At 39.8% G+C, this 18,771-nt stretch overlaps 1 protein-coding gene across 4 annotated transcripts in view; it reads right to left on the bottom strand.

The window, feature by feature from the left end:
* Positions 1-18,771, bottom strand: part of RASA2 (RAS p21 protein activator 2) — a 101,706-nt gene that overhangs the window by 41,960 nt on the left and 40,975 nt on the right. For all 4 annotated transcript variants that reach the window (XR_003369710.2, XM_024210966.3, XM_024210979.3 and 1 more), the window contains exons 5-7: positions 15,682-15,758; positions 2,509-2,592; positions 82-154 (exon numbers count right to left, since the gene is read on the bottom strand). Coding sequence is in view for 3 of the 4 variants with exons in the window: in XM_024210966.3 (XP_024066734.2) it covers positions 82-154; positions 2,509-2,592; positions 15,682-15,758 (234 nt within the window). In the remaining variant the exon portion in view is untranslated. The remainder of the gene's footprint in view (positions 1-81; positions 155-2,508; positions 2,593-15,681; positions 15,759-18,771) is intronic.

Raw genomic sequence — 18,771 nt, 5'->3', positions numbered from 1 at the left:
CAAACAAACAAACAAACAAACAAACAAACAAACAAACAAACAAACAAGATTTGACAGTTTAAATTAAGAGAAGTTAGTTACCTCAAAATAAAATGTTTCATTAAACTGTGGATTGCTCGTTTTCTTCTTTACTTTTGTCTTCTTTTGGTCATTCCTGTTTCAATGTGGTACAGTTTTACCATATAGAATTTAAACACACAATTATTAAAACATTGTATTGTCAAGAAAGGGCCATCCATTTAACTCTCAGGCCCAGAACCTCAAACATATTTAAGTGCCTAACTCCCATTAATTTCAATGGAAGATAGGTCCCTAAATACCTTTGAGATTTGTAGATATACTGGGTGATTATGTAAATATTGAGGTCATTTAAGATGTCACTTGATATAATGGAAAAATATTGAAGAGAAAAAGTTAATACACATTCACAGCATGGTTTGAAAAGCTAAATGGTGATCTTCAAAAGCTGTACCTATTTACATATACACATGCAGCTGGGAGGTGGTCATATTTAGTTTACCATTTATATTTTAGTTCACAAACAAGTGCAACATGAAATGGATAGAGGTTGATGCAGATTAAAACAAGGTGGATTTGATTTAAATCACTAGTTAGGAAGACTCGATTTAATCATGGCTTTCTACATAAAAGTGCATTCTTGTTGGTTTTTATAACCTTAAAACATATTCTTCACAACTCTGAGGTAGATGTAGGTTTCATTTTTAGAAGTACACACTATACTTTTTTAAACAGTGAATTATTCTGAAAACTTTTCAGATTAGTTTTACAGCTACATGAGAAAATGAATGATTGTTTGGTTATTTCATTTATCAAAGGTAACTGAAGCAGATATTTATGAAGTCATTGGGAGGTGAACTATCTCCAATTCAACAGGTTAATCATTAATATTTGGAGGATTTTCTTGTCATGCTGTATTAGGAGGAGAACATCACCAGACAGATATTTAAATTGTTTTATTTAACTAAAACAACAACGTTAAGTATTCTGGATTTTTTTCTTCAACAGCAAACATAATATTTTAACAAAACAAGCATATGTCCCTCGAGTCTCACATTTATCTCCAGAATTCTTCTCCTGTCCAGATCTATTCCGCCCCCAACAATCTTCTATTCATTGAACTTTTTGAAACTTTGCACTTTTAGAGAGAGGTAAGGGATTGACTCTTGTCCCTCTGCAAATTTGTGTACACATAGAGTTGAGGTCTGTTATTTCTCACCTCTGTGTATTATTTATTTTAAAACATTTTTGCTGTTAACAAGCATGTTACCTCTGGAGACACAAATCCACAGTTTGAGAACTGCAAAACTAAGCATCTCTGATGGTATCCTCTAGACTGAGCATTGAGTCCCATTGGGTAGCTAGAAAGATTAACCTAAATAATCTATACAGAAGCCCCTGGAACCCCGTAAGATTGGGTCCCTAATGAACTATTGGAACTCATTTACAAAACATTACATGAATATAGTGTCTCATACTATAGAATTAATAATTCCTATTCCATGATGAGATATCTTTGAGCTATAATGTATCTATCTTTAGATAAGTTTTTTCCCTCAAAAAGCATTTTATCAAAAAAATCCAATTTAAATTAAAAAAAATCTGATTTTTTAAATTTATTTATTTTTTAAAATAATTGATTTTTATCCACCCTGGATTAAAATTTGGAATGGATAGAATGGATTGGAACAATTTTCACTCCTGAAAACAGCATATTTGTGCATCTGCCTCCACATATGAAATGCTCAGTGTTCCTTCTCCATCCCCTCCTCTTGCTCCACTCCTGTTTTCTATTTTAAGTGGTGGTGTACATTGTTATTATAACCACATAATATTGCCTCCTTTCTTCCCAGAGACAGAACATGTCACTTTCAAGAACTGCTCAGATACTAAGTATTTCCTTAAAAAAAATAAAAAATAAAAAGCCCTTGCTAATTCTAAATTAAGGCAGACTGATAGAAAAAAATCACTAAAAATACTTTATGTAAATAAGCATTCTATTTATTTCTCATCCCATCTAGCAATTCCTGCTCAACACAGTGCTCAGTGAGAAGCACAGCAAATATGAAAACTACTATTTTTTGCTTTTAAATAGGTTTTATATGGTCTTAACAGACACAAAGGTACATGACTTATAACATACATAGCATATGTTCTTATACCATGGACAACCTTAGTCTGTAAAGAGATTTTCAGTGTAAGTAAAATTAACAGAGAAAAAGTTTTGTTACATGAGACTATGTACCGATATATCGTTCAGTGCTGTTTCTATACTAACAGAAGTTTGTGTAGAACACGTACACTACATCGTAAGAAACTGATGGGGGAAAATAAAGATTATTCTCCTCAACACTAAAATCCATCCATCTAATTAATTATTTAACAACTATATATTTGAACACTTTGGTCCAGAGGACATACCTGTCTCTTTCCTAATTTAGAACAGCATTTAGAAATACTGAATTTGCAATATAATTCAACAAATGTTACCTAGAAGGACCCATAAGAGACACCGTTGCATAAGGGTCACAATTCTGTCCATTTACAAGAGGCAACCCATGGCATTCCTTTATGCTAAAATGAAAAGAGAAACAAAGAGTTAGTGAATCAATGTATCATTAACAATTTGACCAGCTGAAAAATTACTCTTTCCTTTTAAAGCAAAGAAGACACTTCAAATCAAACCAATAAAGAGTTATCGTGAGCCAGTACATTGTTTCAGCACAGCAACGATTAATAGATCTGAAGCATATTGGATTCCACATGGATGTACTATATATCCACACCACATACAACAAGTGGGCTCCACCACCAGACTATCCAATCCACAGTTTTCTAGGCATAACTTAATGCTAGATGACAGTAAGGTGTACAATTAGTCTGAAGCAGGTTAGTGGGTCTTAAGGACCCTTGGAGGTGATTAGATACCATGAAGTAGTCAAATACCAGTCATGTGTTCAGGGTAAATAAAACCCAACAACTTAGAAATGATACACAGAAAGTTACTGTGAATGAGAAGACTAGATTTACTTGTTAATTTGACTTAAGAAGGACAAGAAGACTTGCCAGTAGACCTCATCTACACTGGGCCAGCAGCAGTGTTCAGAAGCCATCTGAATGGGGTTTAAACCTTGTTCCACCTAAGCTAGTTACTAACTTGGGTTGGTTGATCAATCCAGTAGGGTCAAACTGTGCTGGATTCATGTTTTAAAGTGCATGTCCAAACATTTTAAATACATTTGTAACATGGTTTATATGCATCTACTCTAATGGCCAGATGAGAGAAATCTGTTTACCTGGAAGAAGTCAAACTATTTCTAGGACAGTAAAGCACAATCTACCCTTAAGTCTTCAAAGGCACAACCTGCAATATGTGGTGGTATATTTCAGCAGGCGATCCCAAAGACATTGGGCCAGATCCTCAACTTGTCATGATCCATAGATTATAAGCACAAAAGAGACCACTGTGATCATTTTGACCTTCTGATTTAATTCAAGTTTGAACTAGAGGATATCTTTTAGAAAAAAAATAATCTTGGTTTAAAAATTCCCAGTGATTGAGAATCCACCAAAAACCTTGGTAAATTGAGCCAATGGTAAATTATCCTCACTTAAAATACCAGTCTCAATTTGTCTAGCTTCAACTTCCAGCCACAGACTCATGTTATATTTTTGTCTACTAGAGTGAAGATCCCATTATCAATATTTTGTTCCCCATGTAGGTACTCTGAGCATGATCAACACACCCCTTAATCTTCTCTTTGTTAAGAAAAATAGGTTAAGCGCCTTAAGTCTATCACTATAAGGCATGCTTTTCAGTCCTTTAATTATTCTCCTGGCTCTTCTCTGAATCCTCTGCAATTTATCAACATCCTTCCGGAAGCATAGACACCAAAACTGAATACAGTATTCCATTAGTGATCACACCAGTGCCAAGTACAGAGGTAAAATAACCTCCCTATTCCTAATCAATATTCCCTTTTATATACCTAAGGACTGCATTAGACCTTTTGATCACAGAATCACACTAGGAGCTTCTGCTCAGCTAATTATCCACCACAATCCTCAAGTCTTTTTCAGAGTCACTTGCTCCCAGGATAGAGTGCTGCATCCTATAAGTAGAGCCTTCCGTCTGATCCTTGATATATAGCTTCTTATTCAGCTGTATTAAAATGCATATTGTTTTCTTTCCCGCAGCTTACCGACTCATCCAGATCGCTCTGTACACTTCATTATTTACCACTTCCCCTATCTTTGGGTCATCCAAAAACTTCAGTGACAATTTTGTGTTTTCTTCCACATCATTTGGGGGGTGGGGAAGGCTACATAGCATTGGGCCAAGAATCCATCTCTGTAGAACCTCACTAGAAAAACACCTGCTTGACAAGAATACCTCCTTTACTGCTACATTTTGAGATCTGACTGCCAGTTTTTGATCCATTTAATGTGTGCCATGTTAATTTTTTATCATTTGTAGGTCTTGGTTTGTTTTTCTTAAAAAAAAAAACTAAACAAAAAACACAAAACAAAACAAAAAATACCAAGATATCCAAGTATATCAAATCAACACTGTTACCTTTATCAGCCAAACTTGCAATCTCATCAAAACAAGATACCAAATTACCCTCCTTTAATTCTTTACTAATCGAGTCCCCTATCAGCCATTCCATTATTTGCCATCCTGCTGCCTAGTGTGATTTGCTATCTGTAGCAGACATTAACTAGTTCCTCATCTTGTGCTTATGTTAGAACACTGATCCATAAGCATGCAAGACCATTTTCTTCCAAGTTGTCAGTTACTCATACAGGTAATATTTTTGACAGTGCTATTCACTCTCCCCTTTTGACCACTCGATCTTTCCTAAGTAGAATATACCCATTGACTTTAACATCCCACTCATGTGACTCATTCCACCAGATTTCAGTAATACCAACTAGACTGAATTTATTATTATAAATGAGCAATTCCAATTCCCCCCGTTTGTTACCCAGACTCCTAGCACTGGTGTAAAGACAATTAAAGAATTAATTCTCCTTGAACACTTTGGTTCCTTGATTAACTTTGTTCCCAACATCATGATTTTCAGCTAAATGAGTGCTCATTTGTTCCCATTTTTACCTTCCCCTTTTGTTATTAGCTTAATGCACTGCTCACTTCTCTGGCCAGCCTGTTTCTGGGAAGTTTGGCTCCCTTTCTACAGAAATGGCAGCCATCTAACTGTACAGCCTCCACTCTCCTAGCAGGTGGACCAATGTTCTACACCAAAACCCTCTACTTTACATCAGATATCAAGCCAGGGATTCACTTCCAGATCTTCTGCCTTCATTCTTTCACAGGATAGGAAGAATCTCCAAGGAGATCACTCAGACACTGTTCTTCAGCACCCTACCAAGTTCCTGAAATCATCTCCAATTTGCGAGACATCACACGATGCAATGTCATTAGAGCAGGTATGTACCATCACCAGTGGATCCTTGCCTATAAACTTCAGAAGCCCATACAATCTTAAAGTGACATCTCACACCTTGGTTCCAGGATGACAGCACATTGTCCTGTTGTCTGCTTGTCCCTTGAAGAACGTTCTTTCCTTTCTTCTTAGCATAGAATCCCTGAAAAGGATCATTTATCTTCTTTGGATAGCTTAAGTCCTCTTTGTGGGTATGCTTGATTTTCTTATGGGTTGGGCTGAGCAGCCATCCACAGGTGTGTCCCATACACCTCTCCAGTCCATTCAACCAGATGGATCTTCAGAGAGATCTTCTGCAGTTTCCATGCTAAAGGACCCTGTATCAATCAGGAACTTCTAGCTGTGTGGAATTCCTCATGATTCTCTCCTCTCTGATGCTCACAGCCTGCCCATCCTGGTCTGCCTCCAGTAGCATAGAAAACCGGCTTGTCCTCTTGCCTCTGGTGGTTACAAGCTGCCACACCTCTGATTTTCCTCCCCTCTCCCATTCCTTGGTGGCCACTTCCTTTCTTTCTTGAATCTGGGGTAATGAAGCTTCCTGAATCTGGTTGTCCAAGAAGCCCTCTCTGATGCTGCATAGGGTCTATACTTGTCCTTCCATTCCAAGAATCTTTTCTTCCAGCACAGCCACCAACTTGCACTTCATACTCAGGGAGTTCCTTCTGGCATCAGACAGGAAAGAAAACATGGCCCATCCACTGCAGGTCACAACCACTGATCCATCACTAGCTATCACAATACCAAATGTAGAACTGTACTAAGAAGGAAAACCTCTTTTAGTCCCTCTCCAAACCCCTTCAAAATTCGCCTGTTTGCTGCTCACAGGTTCACCAAGCAAATGACTTTTATTCTAAGCTTCCCTGCTCAGCTCTACCCCCTCACTACCAGGGAGAAATTAACCACCCTGACTTCAAACAGTGGGGCTAATCAAAGGTCGTCAGACCACAGCCACATGGGCCTTCCACGACATGAACAAACAGATGTCTCATCTGCCTACCCAGGGGCTCACAGCCCAGCCACACACCCTTTACACAGAGAACAATCAAACAAACAATCAACAGACCAAATGCCAAAGATGAAGTCAGTGGAGCTGCATCTAACATTACTCCAGAAACTCTGGGAACCTTTAGATCCATTGCACAGACCTCAGCCACTTGAGCTAACAGAGTGTTTAGGTAGGCTGCCCCATCTGAGACCCTTTTCTAGCCCCCTCCCCCCCACACCGTGCACCCCTTTCAAGTGTCAGTCCCATGCCTCCACTGCAAGTGGGAGGCCTATGATAATATCAAATATTAGGTGAACGTATGGTCTTAACCCGAGGATTACCCCCCACCTTTCCCCCCACCAAAATGAAATGCTTAACACAGGAATCACAATTTCCTTGCTGCACCCAGAAAAAACATCCCTTCTTCAATTAGGGAAATAAAATGAGCATGGGTTTATGTCTGCACCTCCAGCTCTACAAAGGCCTGTTCTTAATTGAGCTTGCAGGCTTGCCTCATATACTGTACTCCTGTCACGATTCATCTGACACCATCAAATCCCACCCTACCATCATCACTTCCCAGCATGGCTTGTTCTCAGTTTAGTCACATGATCCTTTTGGGGAACAAACTCTAGAATGTGTTCTGAAAGGACCAAGCTTGAAAGAAGGCTGGCTGAACTCATGCCACAGCTACCCTTAGAGGGGAGAGTGTGGCCTGTGCCATTTCCTTTGTTCTGGAAAACGTCTCAGGAAGACTGCTTCCAAAGCTGAAAATACTTCAGCCTTTATTTCAAAATTCTTAAAGGTAACAAATACATTTTCCCTGCATTTGCCAGTTGACAGGGAGTGTGTATAAAAACAAAACAAACGAAAAAAACAAACACGTGTAATTCTGGTTCAATGACATTTTGAACTTTATGACAGGGATAGCTGGAATGTCAAGTCTAGATACTCAGGAAATAGAAGTGGCTATCAAAGTTTTACTCTTTCATATCCAGGTTCGTCATTTCCTTATAGTGGGAATTTTATAGCTGTGAAATCCCAAATGTTGACCTTTAACAAATGGATTTACAGACTGCAGTATTCAGCTATGGTCACCCAGGTATCAGTGTGAAGTTTTCTCCTGCTAGGCATCCAGAGATGCCTAGCCATATGATTTGTAGCGTCTGACTAACAGATGAACAGTTTGGTCTCCACCTTGTAGATTTCATCATATGATAGAAAATATTTATCAGGCCATGAACCTGCTACTTTTCTGGTCCAGTGAACTTTAGTTTTATCTGAAAGTTTCAGACCTTTCAACTGGTAGGATATTTTGATAAAACTTCCAATCACTCATCTACTCATGCTTTGTTACCTTTTAGTGCTCAGAGCTGTTTTACAGACACTCTATAAGACTACTATTATGTTTTTAGTCACTCTGTGACTACCATGTCTACTGTCTTTCTTTTCAAGTATTTTGAGTCAATGCACAATGAGGGAAGGGCTACTTAATGAGTTGCAAGAAAGACAACTAAAACTTCCAGAATGAGAGCCAATGTTGGAGTACCCCACTTTATTAGTGAGGAGTATACAATACTGACTATACAGAAAGTGCTGTCTGATCTAAAATGTTGTTTGACAAAAAGAGGCTGCCATCAGGAATGCAGCTTTAAGGAAGGATGTGTAGCAAAACGGATGGTGTTTAGGGAGGTGGTCCAACATGCACCTGAGTTCCAAGGGGTCATTTGGTGTATTTCTGGAGAATTAATTACATGGTATCAGATATAGAAGATACCTACCACAGCTTGTTCACCCCTATTATGGGGGAGGTAGTTTATTAATGCTTTCTGTAGTTGTATGCCTTCAGATCTGGGGTCAGACTAGCCTGTAACTATTCCAGAATTTAAAGAATTTTGGAGACCTGGCTTGGATTCCCCACCACGCACCCCCAGTCCACACAATAAATAAAACTTGAGCCAAAAATTTTAGCCTATTCCAAGTTTGTTGATTCCTGCCCCAATCTAGGAAGGAATCAGTTTCTGTTCAAGAGTATCCCTTTTTCCTCAGTTGTATCTAGTTAGACCGCGCACTCAAGGTCACACAGCAAAGCAGTGGGAAAAAAACGGAACAAAACAAATAACTCAGGTCGTTTTGCTCCCAGTCCAATACCTTATCCACTGAACTACACTCAATAGCCTTAATTCAATAATTATAAATCAACAAATGAAAACTAGTCTATCGTTTACCAGGTCCTGGATGCAGGAAAGGAGATTAAGTCAGCTACCGAGGCTCGGGGTGGCTGCAGAACTTCACTGTACAGCCCTTTCTGACTACTTCTGTAACCCCTACCTAGTGATCTGGAAAGGAGGCATAGCATTGGGTTGAGAATTTGTAGAGCCTTACCCCTCAGGAATTCGATCTGTTCAGATGCATACGTGCACAAGGATTGCATTCATGTGCACAAAATCTGTACAAGAGGAACTTTTGAAAAGGATGGTTTGTTCGTAATTGAAGGTCTAGAATATCTCCTCTGTACAGGGCTCCTCCTCTCAGTTTACCCTCACTGCATACTTTAAGAATGCTATTAGATATTTGGACGTCTGTCGGACACACTTGCCACCTTTAACTTGAGACTATTTTGAGCTTATTTCACTGTGAAGGCAACATTCATTCAAAACAAAAATGAAAGCTACAATTGAAAGTTTGTCAGAGGGTTTATGCTGAAAGTAATTTTTAGGAATCGTCTATCAACCCTGCATCCACCCAAGGCCAGTAAGCCCGTGATCCAAATTCTGCCCCTTCCCTGTTAATTTTAAGATACCCCTAACTAGCTAGTGGTTAGAGGGGAATTACCTGGCCCTCTGCTAATTATGCCAGGGCATCTTCATACTACATCTTGATCAGCAATTGGCCAAGCTACCTCCTCCTTCCCCAAGTTATTACATACATCATCCTAAAAAAAAAAAAAAAAAATCAGACTGATGGGCATCTAATGATAAATTGACATAGTTCATATTCACAGGCATGAAGAGCTGGGAAAATCACATTACTCCTCTTCACATATAAGAAGTTTGTAGTTACTTCAAAAAAAAAAAAATTAAGTTTCCTATTACATTTTAGCTAGAACTAGATCTATGGATAGGAGTGGTGTTTCCCATTGCTGTCTTTTTGTAAGCTGCTTACTATGGTCTCAAAACTTCATCTGTTCCGGAAGTTAGGGAAACTGTCAACTTTTAAAAAGTAAAGGGTTGTTTTGCCAGAACAGGGCCCATTGAAGGACATAAGCCAAGAACAAAAATAGTGCTACTGACTATATACAGAATGCTGTGAAAATGCACAAAGTAAACAAACTTTGAAAAATTAAAGAGCGATTTTTGGTTACAGTAATAAGAGAAGATAGTTGTCCATGTGAATTTTCTGCTTTTGTTGCATGATATTTTCAAGTTGATTGTATCCCTTTAAAATAAGAAACTTAAAGGGCCTCCACACAAATAAATAAAAAGGTAATCTTCTAGGCTCTTCCAGAAATTCTACAATCTCAGAGAATCAATTATTGTTTTATGTGTAGATATATAGGTGTATGTTTAGTACATAAAAATATATATTATGCATAGAACATAAAAATGCATTTGTTACTCTGAGACTACCAGCAGGTTGCAGAGCATTAACAAATGTGTCAAGTTTTAAAGGTACTTCTCCCTCCCCCATTTCATAATCTCAGATGAAGACAAAAAAATGCTGACGTAAGACTGGACTGATTAACGCACACGTTTCTACCACATCAGTCATTGGATGACTACAGCGACCACGAGAGAACCCTAATTTCCTTTAGATCATTTCTCTCTCAAAGACATCCGAAAAGAAGGTACAGTGCAGTAACCCACTTCCTATTGACAATTGCACTCTGCAATAGTAACTTTCTAAAGCAACTTCCCCCCCCCCATCATGAAGTCAAAATAAAACAAAATTTTAACTGTAAAAACATCTTAAAATAGTTAAGTACTGTTAATTTGTATATCCGTGCACGCTAAGTGCAAAAACTGACTGTGCAAAGTTAGGGTTGGAGAGAAACTACAAAATGTTAGGAAATTCCAAACATTCAGCTTTTGCTGAATCCACGTGAGGGAAGCTGTTCTAGTTCTCCCTCATATGGCACTTGTACATATTCCAATAGGGGACACTGAAAAAGGGGCAGCAAGACATCACTGATCAGACTGTCAGCCAGTGTGTTTAACTTATGAGCATGTGTAGTTAAAGCAAGCTGCAGTGCCCTACACCTAGATTCTTTTAACCTAAAAAGAAACCATTGATGTATTCCCAGTCTGACTCGATTACTTTTGGGACAAAAATAAGTTGTTACTAATTTTGCTCCTATCAACAGTGCAATGGAAGAGTCAGCTAAATTCCTTTTCTAGTTCCTGCACCAACTGAACTGGTCAGCCAAATTCAGATGGCATGGTTCCACTTCTTTTGTTCTTTATTATATTAGAAACAAAGAATTTAAAAAAGCAATTCAATTAGTCTTATTGCCCCTCAGTGTTTTGTCTTAGCCCTTGTCTCCAGGGCTTCACAGTCCTTACAGCCCTCCCTGCTGAGGCTTTCCCTCCATCCAAATCTTGCTCTCTACAGACTTCTCCATCTCAGGCCTTCCACTTGATCTGAACGGAGATTGCTCCTCCCAGGTCCTTCCACAATTCTCGGTCTCTTGACCCGCCCTCCTGCACGAAAGGCAAGCAGCCTTATATGCAATTTCAGAGAGAACGTATAAGTAGGAACAAGAATGTGACTTACAACTACAGCTCCCAGTTTTAAAAGGCTTACTCAGGGGTGTGCGCGGAGGGGTGGGGAGGCGCAAGCAGGGGCAGCCTCCCCCCCCCTCAAATAGTGGTCAGGGGCACAGAACTTCTCCAGCCCCGGGGCCAGGGAGGCAGGGAAGATCAAGCTCCTGACCGGGGCTGGGTGGAGCGAGGGAAGATTGAGCTCCTCCTGGGACCGGGGGAGGCAGTGAGCTTCTGTGCTCCCTCCCACCCCCAAAAAAAGGGGTCAAAATTAAAATTCCTGAGCACACCCCTGGCCACTTACATGTCCCAAACCCAGTGCCTATTTCTAAATGGTATGCGTAACAGGATAGCAAGATATACAAAAAGTCACTGCAAACACACAGTAGCCTACTTCCACAATTTTATGTAGTTGGTTAGCATTATGAATTTACTATTTGTGCATTCACAGGATATCACAGCTCCTTTATGCAGATTAAACAAAACAAGAGCATCTACCATGAATTGAGTCAAGTGACAATATCCAAAAGAGCCTCAAATCCCAGAAAGCATCCTGCACATTCCACATCCAATAGTTAAATAAAGTGGAAATCTAAAAAAATGTTAAGATTTGAAATCTGAAAGAACAGGGATTTCAAAATGTCAAGATTCCATCCTTTAGAAGTTCCACATCTGGATACACAGAGCTAAAAAATGTACATACTACATATTCAGCACTTGATAAATCTGGATGTCTGAATTCAGAGACAAGTAATGCGTTCATACCAAAACCAAAGTACCACCAACTCTCAGCCACTAAAAAGGATTAAGTGGAAAGATCTAGCAATGGACAGAAGGAAAGCATTCTGTTCCTCCTCCTGCAGTTCTGAAGGATTGAAATGCAGAAGTAGGCTTCCTGTTCCCTTGAAACCTACTAAGGATAGAGGGACAAGAGATGAGTCACAAGAGTACTTTGACACAAATCTACTTCCCAAAAATGTGTTTAAAAGTGCCTGATCCTGTACCTCCACCATCCTTCCCAAAAAAGTCAAACTGGCTCCCAGAAGCAAACAGGAGAATTTATAGCCTTTTATATCTCCAAAAGACAAAAGGAAAACAAGGTGAAAGACAAAAAAATTGCTATTTTCATGAAGACATTTCACTAGGATCTTTTGGTTTTGAGGTAAATCCTCAATTCCATGCAATCTTGATTTTAATAAGAGCCAAAATATATGATTTTTTGCACAGCTTTACCTGCAGAAAGCTCAGTTATAGCTGACTATATTAAATGTATCTTCAAAAAGCAATAAATAGTGCTGGGGAGGAAATAATGAACTGGGAAACAACCACCAGATGCATATTGAATTTTGATCCTTTGTAAGAGAAACACCTTTAAACTGTGCACTTGTATTCTCCTTTGCAAATACGTTTTCTAAATTACTTAGCATTATTATAATCAGAGCTAATACCGACAGCTCAAGATAAGACTGCTTAATACTTCCCCTTATAAAGCCATTTTTCAATTGCTTATAACTTTGTTAAACTGTTTGGTGGAAGTTTTTCATGCTTGCTCTCTGCCCCAGGCAAAGCTTTCTTTTCTAAAAATTTCAGTGAAAACCATCCAGCTATTCTGAAGAATTCGGTTTTGCAAAGCTATTTTTATCTATATTAAAATTTCCATCAATTTTGGTGAAGAACACAGTGCCTCTGTGCTTTGGAGCAGAAATGTAAGTTTAGCATATAGAGAGTCCTGGTGACAAAGGTATCTTTTGCTGTCATGATAATCCATCCACATTTGGCAGTTATGTCTCTGGAAATGGCAATCTGCATATGCTCATTGTTTGTCAGAGACCTATTGCTAAAATTTCAGAACATGCCAATTCCACTGAGCATGCTCCAGTCCCACTACAAGAGTGAGAGTTAGAGCTTTAGGTGGGGAGATGAAACAACATCAGTCACAGCTATTCTTCCCTTTAAGTCAAAGGTGCATTGAGTTGGGAGCCAGGAAACCATCATAAATCCTAGTGTCAGTTCTTATACCAACTAGTGTTAATTGTGTGCACTTCCCAGCTGTTACAATTAAGCAAGGTCTTAAACCCTTATGTTAGGGTATGTCTACACTGAAACACTGGATTTTTCACACCCTTGAGAGATGTAGCTATGCCGATGTAAATTCCCAGTGTAGACCAGCCCTTAGGAGATAGCTATTCTTTATTCTACAAGTAAGGTAATGGACATTGTACAAAGTTACTTCTAACAAAGCTTGAGCATAGCCCAGCCCAGCCACACTGCCTTTCAGAATGTGTGTACCATATTTATGCCCTTGCTGTGCTGCCTAACTAAACACTAGACCACATTGCTCTGCAGAGCAAGACAAAGCAGGCACTCCCAACTTTCAACATTCTCTTGGTACTTAGCAACTAGCTATTTAAGCTACTTGCAGAAAGTAATGCCTGTTGGGACTAGGGGCTGGTTCTAACAGAGACTAATAGTTCTCTGCTGCCAGTTACTCCATTAGCTCTTTAGAAGTGTGTGCTGTGTATTTAAAGGTGGTGGTTTCCAAACTTGCTAGTGACACATGCAAGGGTTAATGTGGTTCTACATGATGGAATTTGTTTTTTCAGTTTGCTCTTTTAAAAATCTAGGAGATTAGTGTTCTTGGGACATAGACAAATATTATGTAAAGTTGCAAAGTCAAGCAATCAAAAGCTAGGAAAATCCAGTATTATGGTCATATGTGCAACCTTAATCCAGCCCCATCATTTTTATCCGAGCAGCACATTCTTTAGTTACATCATCACATAACACTTCTGATTTTGCATAACATGCACAGTGAATGAGGCGGAGGGTTGCAAGTAGGAAAAGAAGGTTCTCTTGTGTTTAAGGCACTAGACTGGGACCTGAGATAGCTGAGTTCTATCCTTGGCTTTAAAGAAACCTACTATGATGCTGAACAAGTGCATCATAATGCATACACACTGAAGGGAGCCAGATTAAGGCAACCCTAAATCTGGCATTTCCAATTTGAGCACTTGACACTGCAATATTAGCATTCTTTAATTTATAGTCTTTTGTATACAATATTGAAAGACATCTAGCAGTTAGGGCACTGGACCACATGTCAGGAGTTGCTGCGTGTTCTTGGCCAACTCACTTCTCCGTTTTAGGACAGTGTCCCCTTCTGGAGATTATACTTACCTGCACTCTCCTTGGTAAAGCACTGAGATCTACAAGTGAAAAGCACTTATACCAGAGTTATCAAGCTGTATTCTGTTTTATGTCACTATGACATAACCTGAAGCTAAACTGAAGTCTCTGTACCCTTATCCAACTAGTTGATGGTCAGGTCACAGCCATTCCAAAAGTATCTAATAGATGTACAAGGTAAGACACTCCCCCACCACACACACCCCTTATTTAAGTCTAAAATTTGCTGCCAACCTTGCTCCCATTTTCATCTACTGCCCCAATCCATCTGGCATGGCTATGTACTTCAGCACTGTCCATTAAAGTTTTCATTTTAACTTTTAAAATACGTATCATGTACTCAATATTCCAAGTTTTACTTTTCATTATGTTGGGAGAGCCAAGAGACAGAGGAAGAAGCACTACTGTAAACTGTAACAGTAGTTACAGCTAAGCAGAAAACTATGAAAATCAAATTGCTATTCCCACCTAAGTAGTCTCCTGCTTAAGGACATGCTGGGCCAGGAGAAAGTCATTTTGAAATTAAACCAAAGCTGAGCCTCCTAGATAACTGAAAGTAAGTCCACACAGTCTCAAAAGTGCCTGAGGCAACTGACTAGGGCTTGAACTGCAAGGTTAAAAATAGCAGGTTAGATGTTTGGGCACTGAGACCCTCCTCCCTTGCCAGGTTTCAGAGCCAAGGCTCCACCCCAAGCCTGAACACCTACACTGCTATTCATTGCCCCACAAGCCCTAGTCAATTGACCCAGGCGGAGACTTGCTTTTGCAAGGGTTTTTGTTGTTTTTTAGTTTGTTTGCTGTGTAGTTGCTGTGTACCCAAAACAGACCACAAGTATTGGGTTACGTACAGTAGGGAAATTTTGGGAAGTTCCCACCAATGCCAACATCAGTTCAGCTCTGCCAGTGGTTGCAATGTTTGAAGTCCTAGCTACTGGCTGCCACTGGAACTTTCAGCCCTGTCAACCAGACCTGCTTTGAGCAGGATTAGAAGACACTGTGCTTAGACACCAACACCCAGTTTACATTAGGGCTCCTGACATGGATGGCACTCACGCAGCTTTAAAAAAAAAATCTGTTTGCAATGCTGAAAAACTTTTGTGAAGTCTCCCTAGTGTACATATTGCCCCTACAATTAGGCAAATTCCAACACAGGCATTTAAAAAAAAGTTTTGGTGCTGCATTGTGTAGAAAATTACAACACAACCTTACTGGTTCTTTTAACAGTAAAATCAAGCTCCTTTTAATGATTCATAAATATTCTTACTGTACTACTAGTTGCTGGCACACAGATCCATTATCTGTTATCAGTTCATTCAGTTTTAATTCAAGGTGAACTTTTCCCTGCAAAAAATAAAAATACCACATGTAAATATTTTTGAAATCCTTTATTTCAAAAGTAGTAACAGCACATAGGAAAGTAACTTGCACATACTTTTAAAATATAATGTATCCCTCTATATAAGATGTAGAACTTACTCATTAAAAAACAAAAAAACAAAAAAACAAAAAAAAACAAACAAACCAGACATGCTAGCAGAAAATGGAGGTAAATCAATGGTATACTAATGCTAAGGGGAACATTTCTGGGTAAAGAGCTCACTCCTGCTCCCACTGACTTTAATGAAACCCATCGTCAATCTTTCTAGAGCCAACTAGTAATTTAGGGCCCCGTCCTGAGCTAGCAAAAAATGAGACAAGCAAGTCTTGATATGCAATATATGACCAAACACTACTATACCCAGCAATATGGGACTCTAGAACCTTCATTGTTGCCTGTTCTAACTAGGCTTAGGAGGATGAAAGGCTGCTAGAAATATTTATGAGTGAAAACTGAGAAACAAGTTATTACTGTTTATTACATGCACAGCTCTAGCAATGTGCTAAGTGCTTTCCAGACTGAGGAAGTGACCTCTTCTCGTTATCTAAGTGTTTGATCTAAATGACAGAAAGTAGTGAAGAGCAGCGAAAGTGAACTTTACTTATTTCCATGATACATGTCTCATGATTCAGTCTAGCGTAACAGTTCTCTGCAGTGACAGCTAGGGTTTATAAAACAATACTCAAAATATTTGTATGCTGTTTGATACAACGAGAGATACCATTTGATTTCAAACAGATTTTGAAAATGATGCATGGGAGTTCTGTTATTTGTTAATAGACTTTGTGCAGTAGTCACCTAAATAAGTGTACTTAATGTAGAATCTCATTCATACAAACAAAAACAGCAATTGTTTCAGTTACAGCTCTGTGAGGACAAAGAGTTAGCCATTTTTCCCCATACCCTCTGTAAATGATGAAGTGTCTAATCAACTTTGGGACAACACTGCAAAATTAACATACACACATCTTTGGGCTCTTCCTCTCTACATCTCAGTGAGAACACATTTGACCTGGATACAAAACCAGAATGGTTACTTATTCTACAGTAACTGTAGTTCTTCTAAATGTTGTAGTTAGTGTGGATTCTACTGTAGGGGGTATACACCTCATACACATAAGTTTGGATTTTTTTCCTTTTCACTAGCAGTGTATCAGGGCTGCACACGTGCCCTATGCCTCTTTGTGCTCTGACATGAGATCTTAAAGGCAGGGCAGCCATGACCTACCATCAGTTCCCTTGCAAGTCAAGCCCTCCAAATAATGGTGATGGAGGACAGATTGTGGAATTCACACGGATTATAACAGCTTCACGAACCACAGTTTTTGTAGGGTATGCAACTATTTTCTCTCCCCTTCATGTATATGTCAGTGTGGATCCCATGGTAGGAAACTGACAAGCAGTATCGTCACTGGACAGTGATAGCAAGGAGTTTCAGCTGTCATTTAAACAGATTGAAATATCGCTCTTCTGAATTTGGCATCCAACCTGGCTACCATTCAAGTGCATAAAATATTTTAACAAAAAGTTAGAGGGCTGCTTCCCATAGCTGCCTGGTAGATCTTGGAGATTTGTATGTTTTGGAAGCAGGCAGACAATGCCACCTGTATCCTAGTAGAGTGTGCCTGGCCATTTGAAGGGAGAGGCTTGCCTACTTGACAGCAGATGGAAATTCACTGTGTGATCCACTTTAAAATGCTCTGCAATGAGATAGCCTGGCCTTTTGATATACCAGATGTCACAGAAGACCAGACCTCGTGGAATGGGGCACAGCAGCTTTTGAAGGTGGTGTTCTCTAGACTGGGTCCAACATGGGTCTCAATCTTGTCAAATTCACAGATGTATCAAAGGACCAGTGTGCACTGCCAAAGAAAAGCAAGTCCTCAGTCATAACCTGTATCTCTTTAGGGATGGTCCAATGGAGCTTAGAGCCATGATGCTCTGTGCATGGTTACTACAGTAGCTAAAGACCTGCTCATGGCGTCGTAGGCATCCATCACTGCTTACAAAGCCATCTTAACAGCATAATTAAGGAAGGTCAGCTGGTGATCAAGCTCTTTTCTACTGTCATAAGGAAACTTTACAAGGAAGGTTGTCATCCTGTCTCATGTTAGAAAGTTATACTTGGTGAGGAAGGCCTGGCAGCAGCCATGCACCGATATAGTGACACTAAAGAGTACAACTTCCTCCCAAACAGGAAGAGGCATTTGAGGTCTTCATCTCCGGCATATTTTTGTTCTCTCTACTTTTCTTTTTCACACAACTAACAAGTCTAGGTTTATGTGACTGCACAAGTACTCAAATCCTGAATGGGGTACCAAGCACCTCTACATGTTTTGCCATTGATGGCTGGTGTCTGCCCCAGGGCTTCAGGTGGGACTAGTTTTCCCCTATTAATGGGGAGGGTGATCCTGGCTGGACCATAAACTGACAGGGTGTCAAGCTTGTGAGACTTCTGAAATCTCCATCAGCAGAGTCCAGGGAATCCGTACAAGGCACTCCTGCAAAGCTGTTAAGTTACCTAATGCCAAGGATACTGCTTCATCCAGTGTCAAGGAGGAGAGATCCTTTGATGTTGGCAAGGGATACTAATGTTGCTCAGCCCCTGGATCTGCCTCCTCTTGATATTCCCCCATTGGTTGTCTGGCCAGAAATGCCCCTTGGGAGAGAGATCTCTTGCTCTTCCTCTGTGGTGGAAACTGGCTCCTCAGTAAAAAGGTGGGCCCCAGTGTTCTCAAGAGGGCCATGGTGGCATATTGTATGGGTACAGATAACTCAAAGGCTGTTGGCTGGACCAGTGCCAGTCTTGGTAGGACAGTGGTTGCTAGGGCCTGTAGGAGAAACCTGCAGCTGTCTCAGTAACACTGATCACAGACCTTGGTTGTGGGGGGGGAGGGGGAGGGGGAGATGGACGTTCTTTGCTAGTTGATGGTTAGAACATACACCACAGCGTTGGTAAGTAGAACTCTAGGAGTA

This window comes from Terrapene carolina, unplaced genomic scaffold, assembly GCF_002925995.2.
Source record: "Terrapene carolina triunguis isolate 2854851 unplaced genomic scaffold, T_m_triunguis-2.0 Scaffold88, whole genome shotgun sequence".
NCBI classification, from domain to species: domain Eukaryota; kingdom Metazoa; phylum Chordata; order Testudines; family Emydidae; genus Terrapene; species Terrapene triunguis.
Note: the sequence above shows the minus strand (reverse complement) of the source record. Positions and strands in the feature narration are given on the sequence as shown.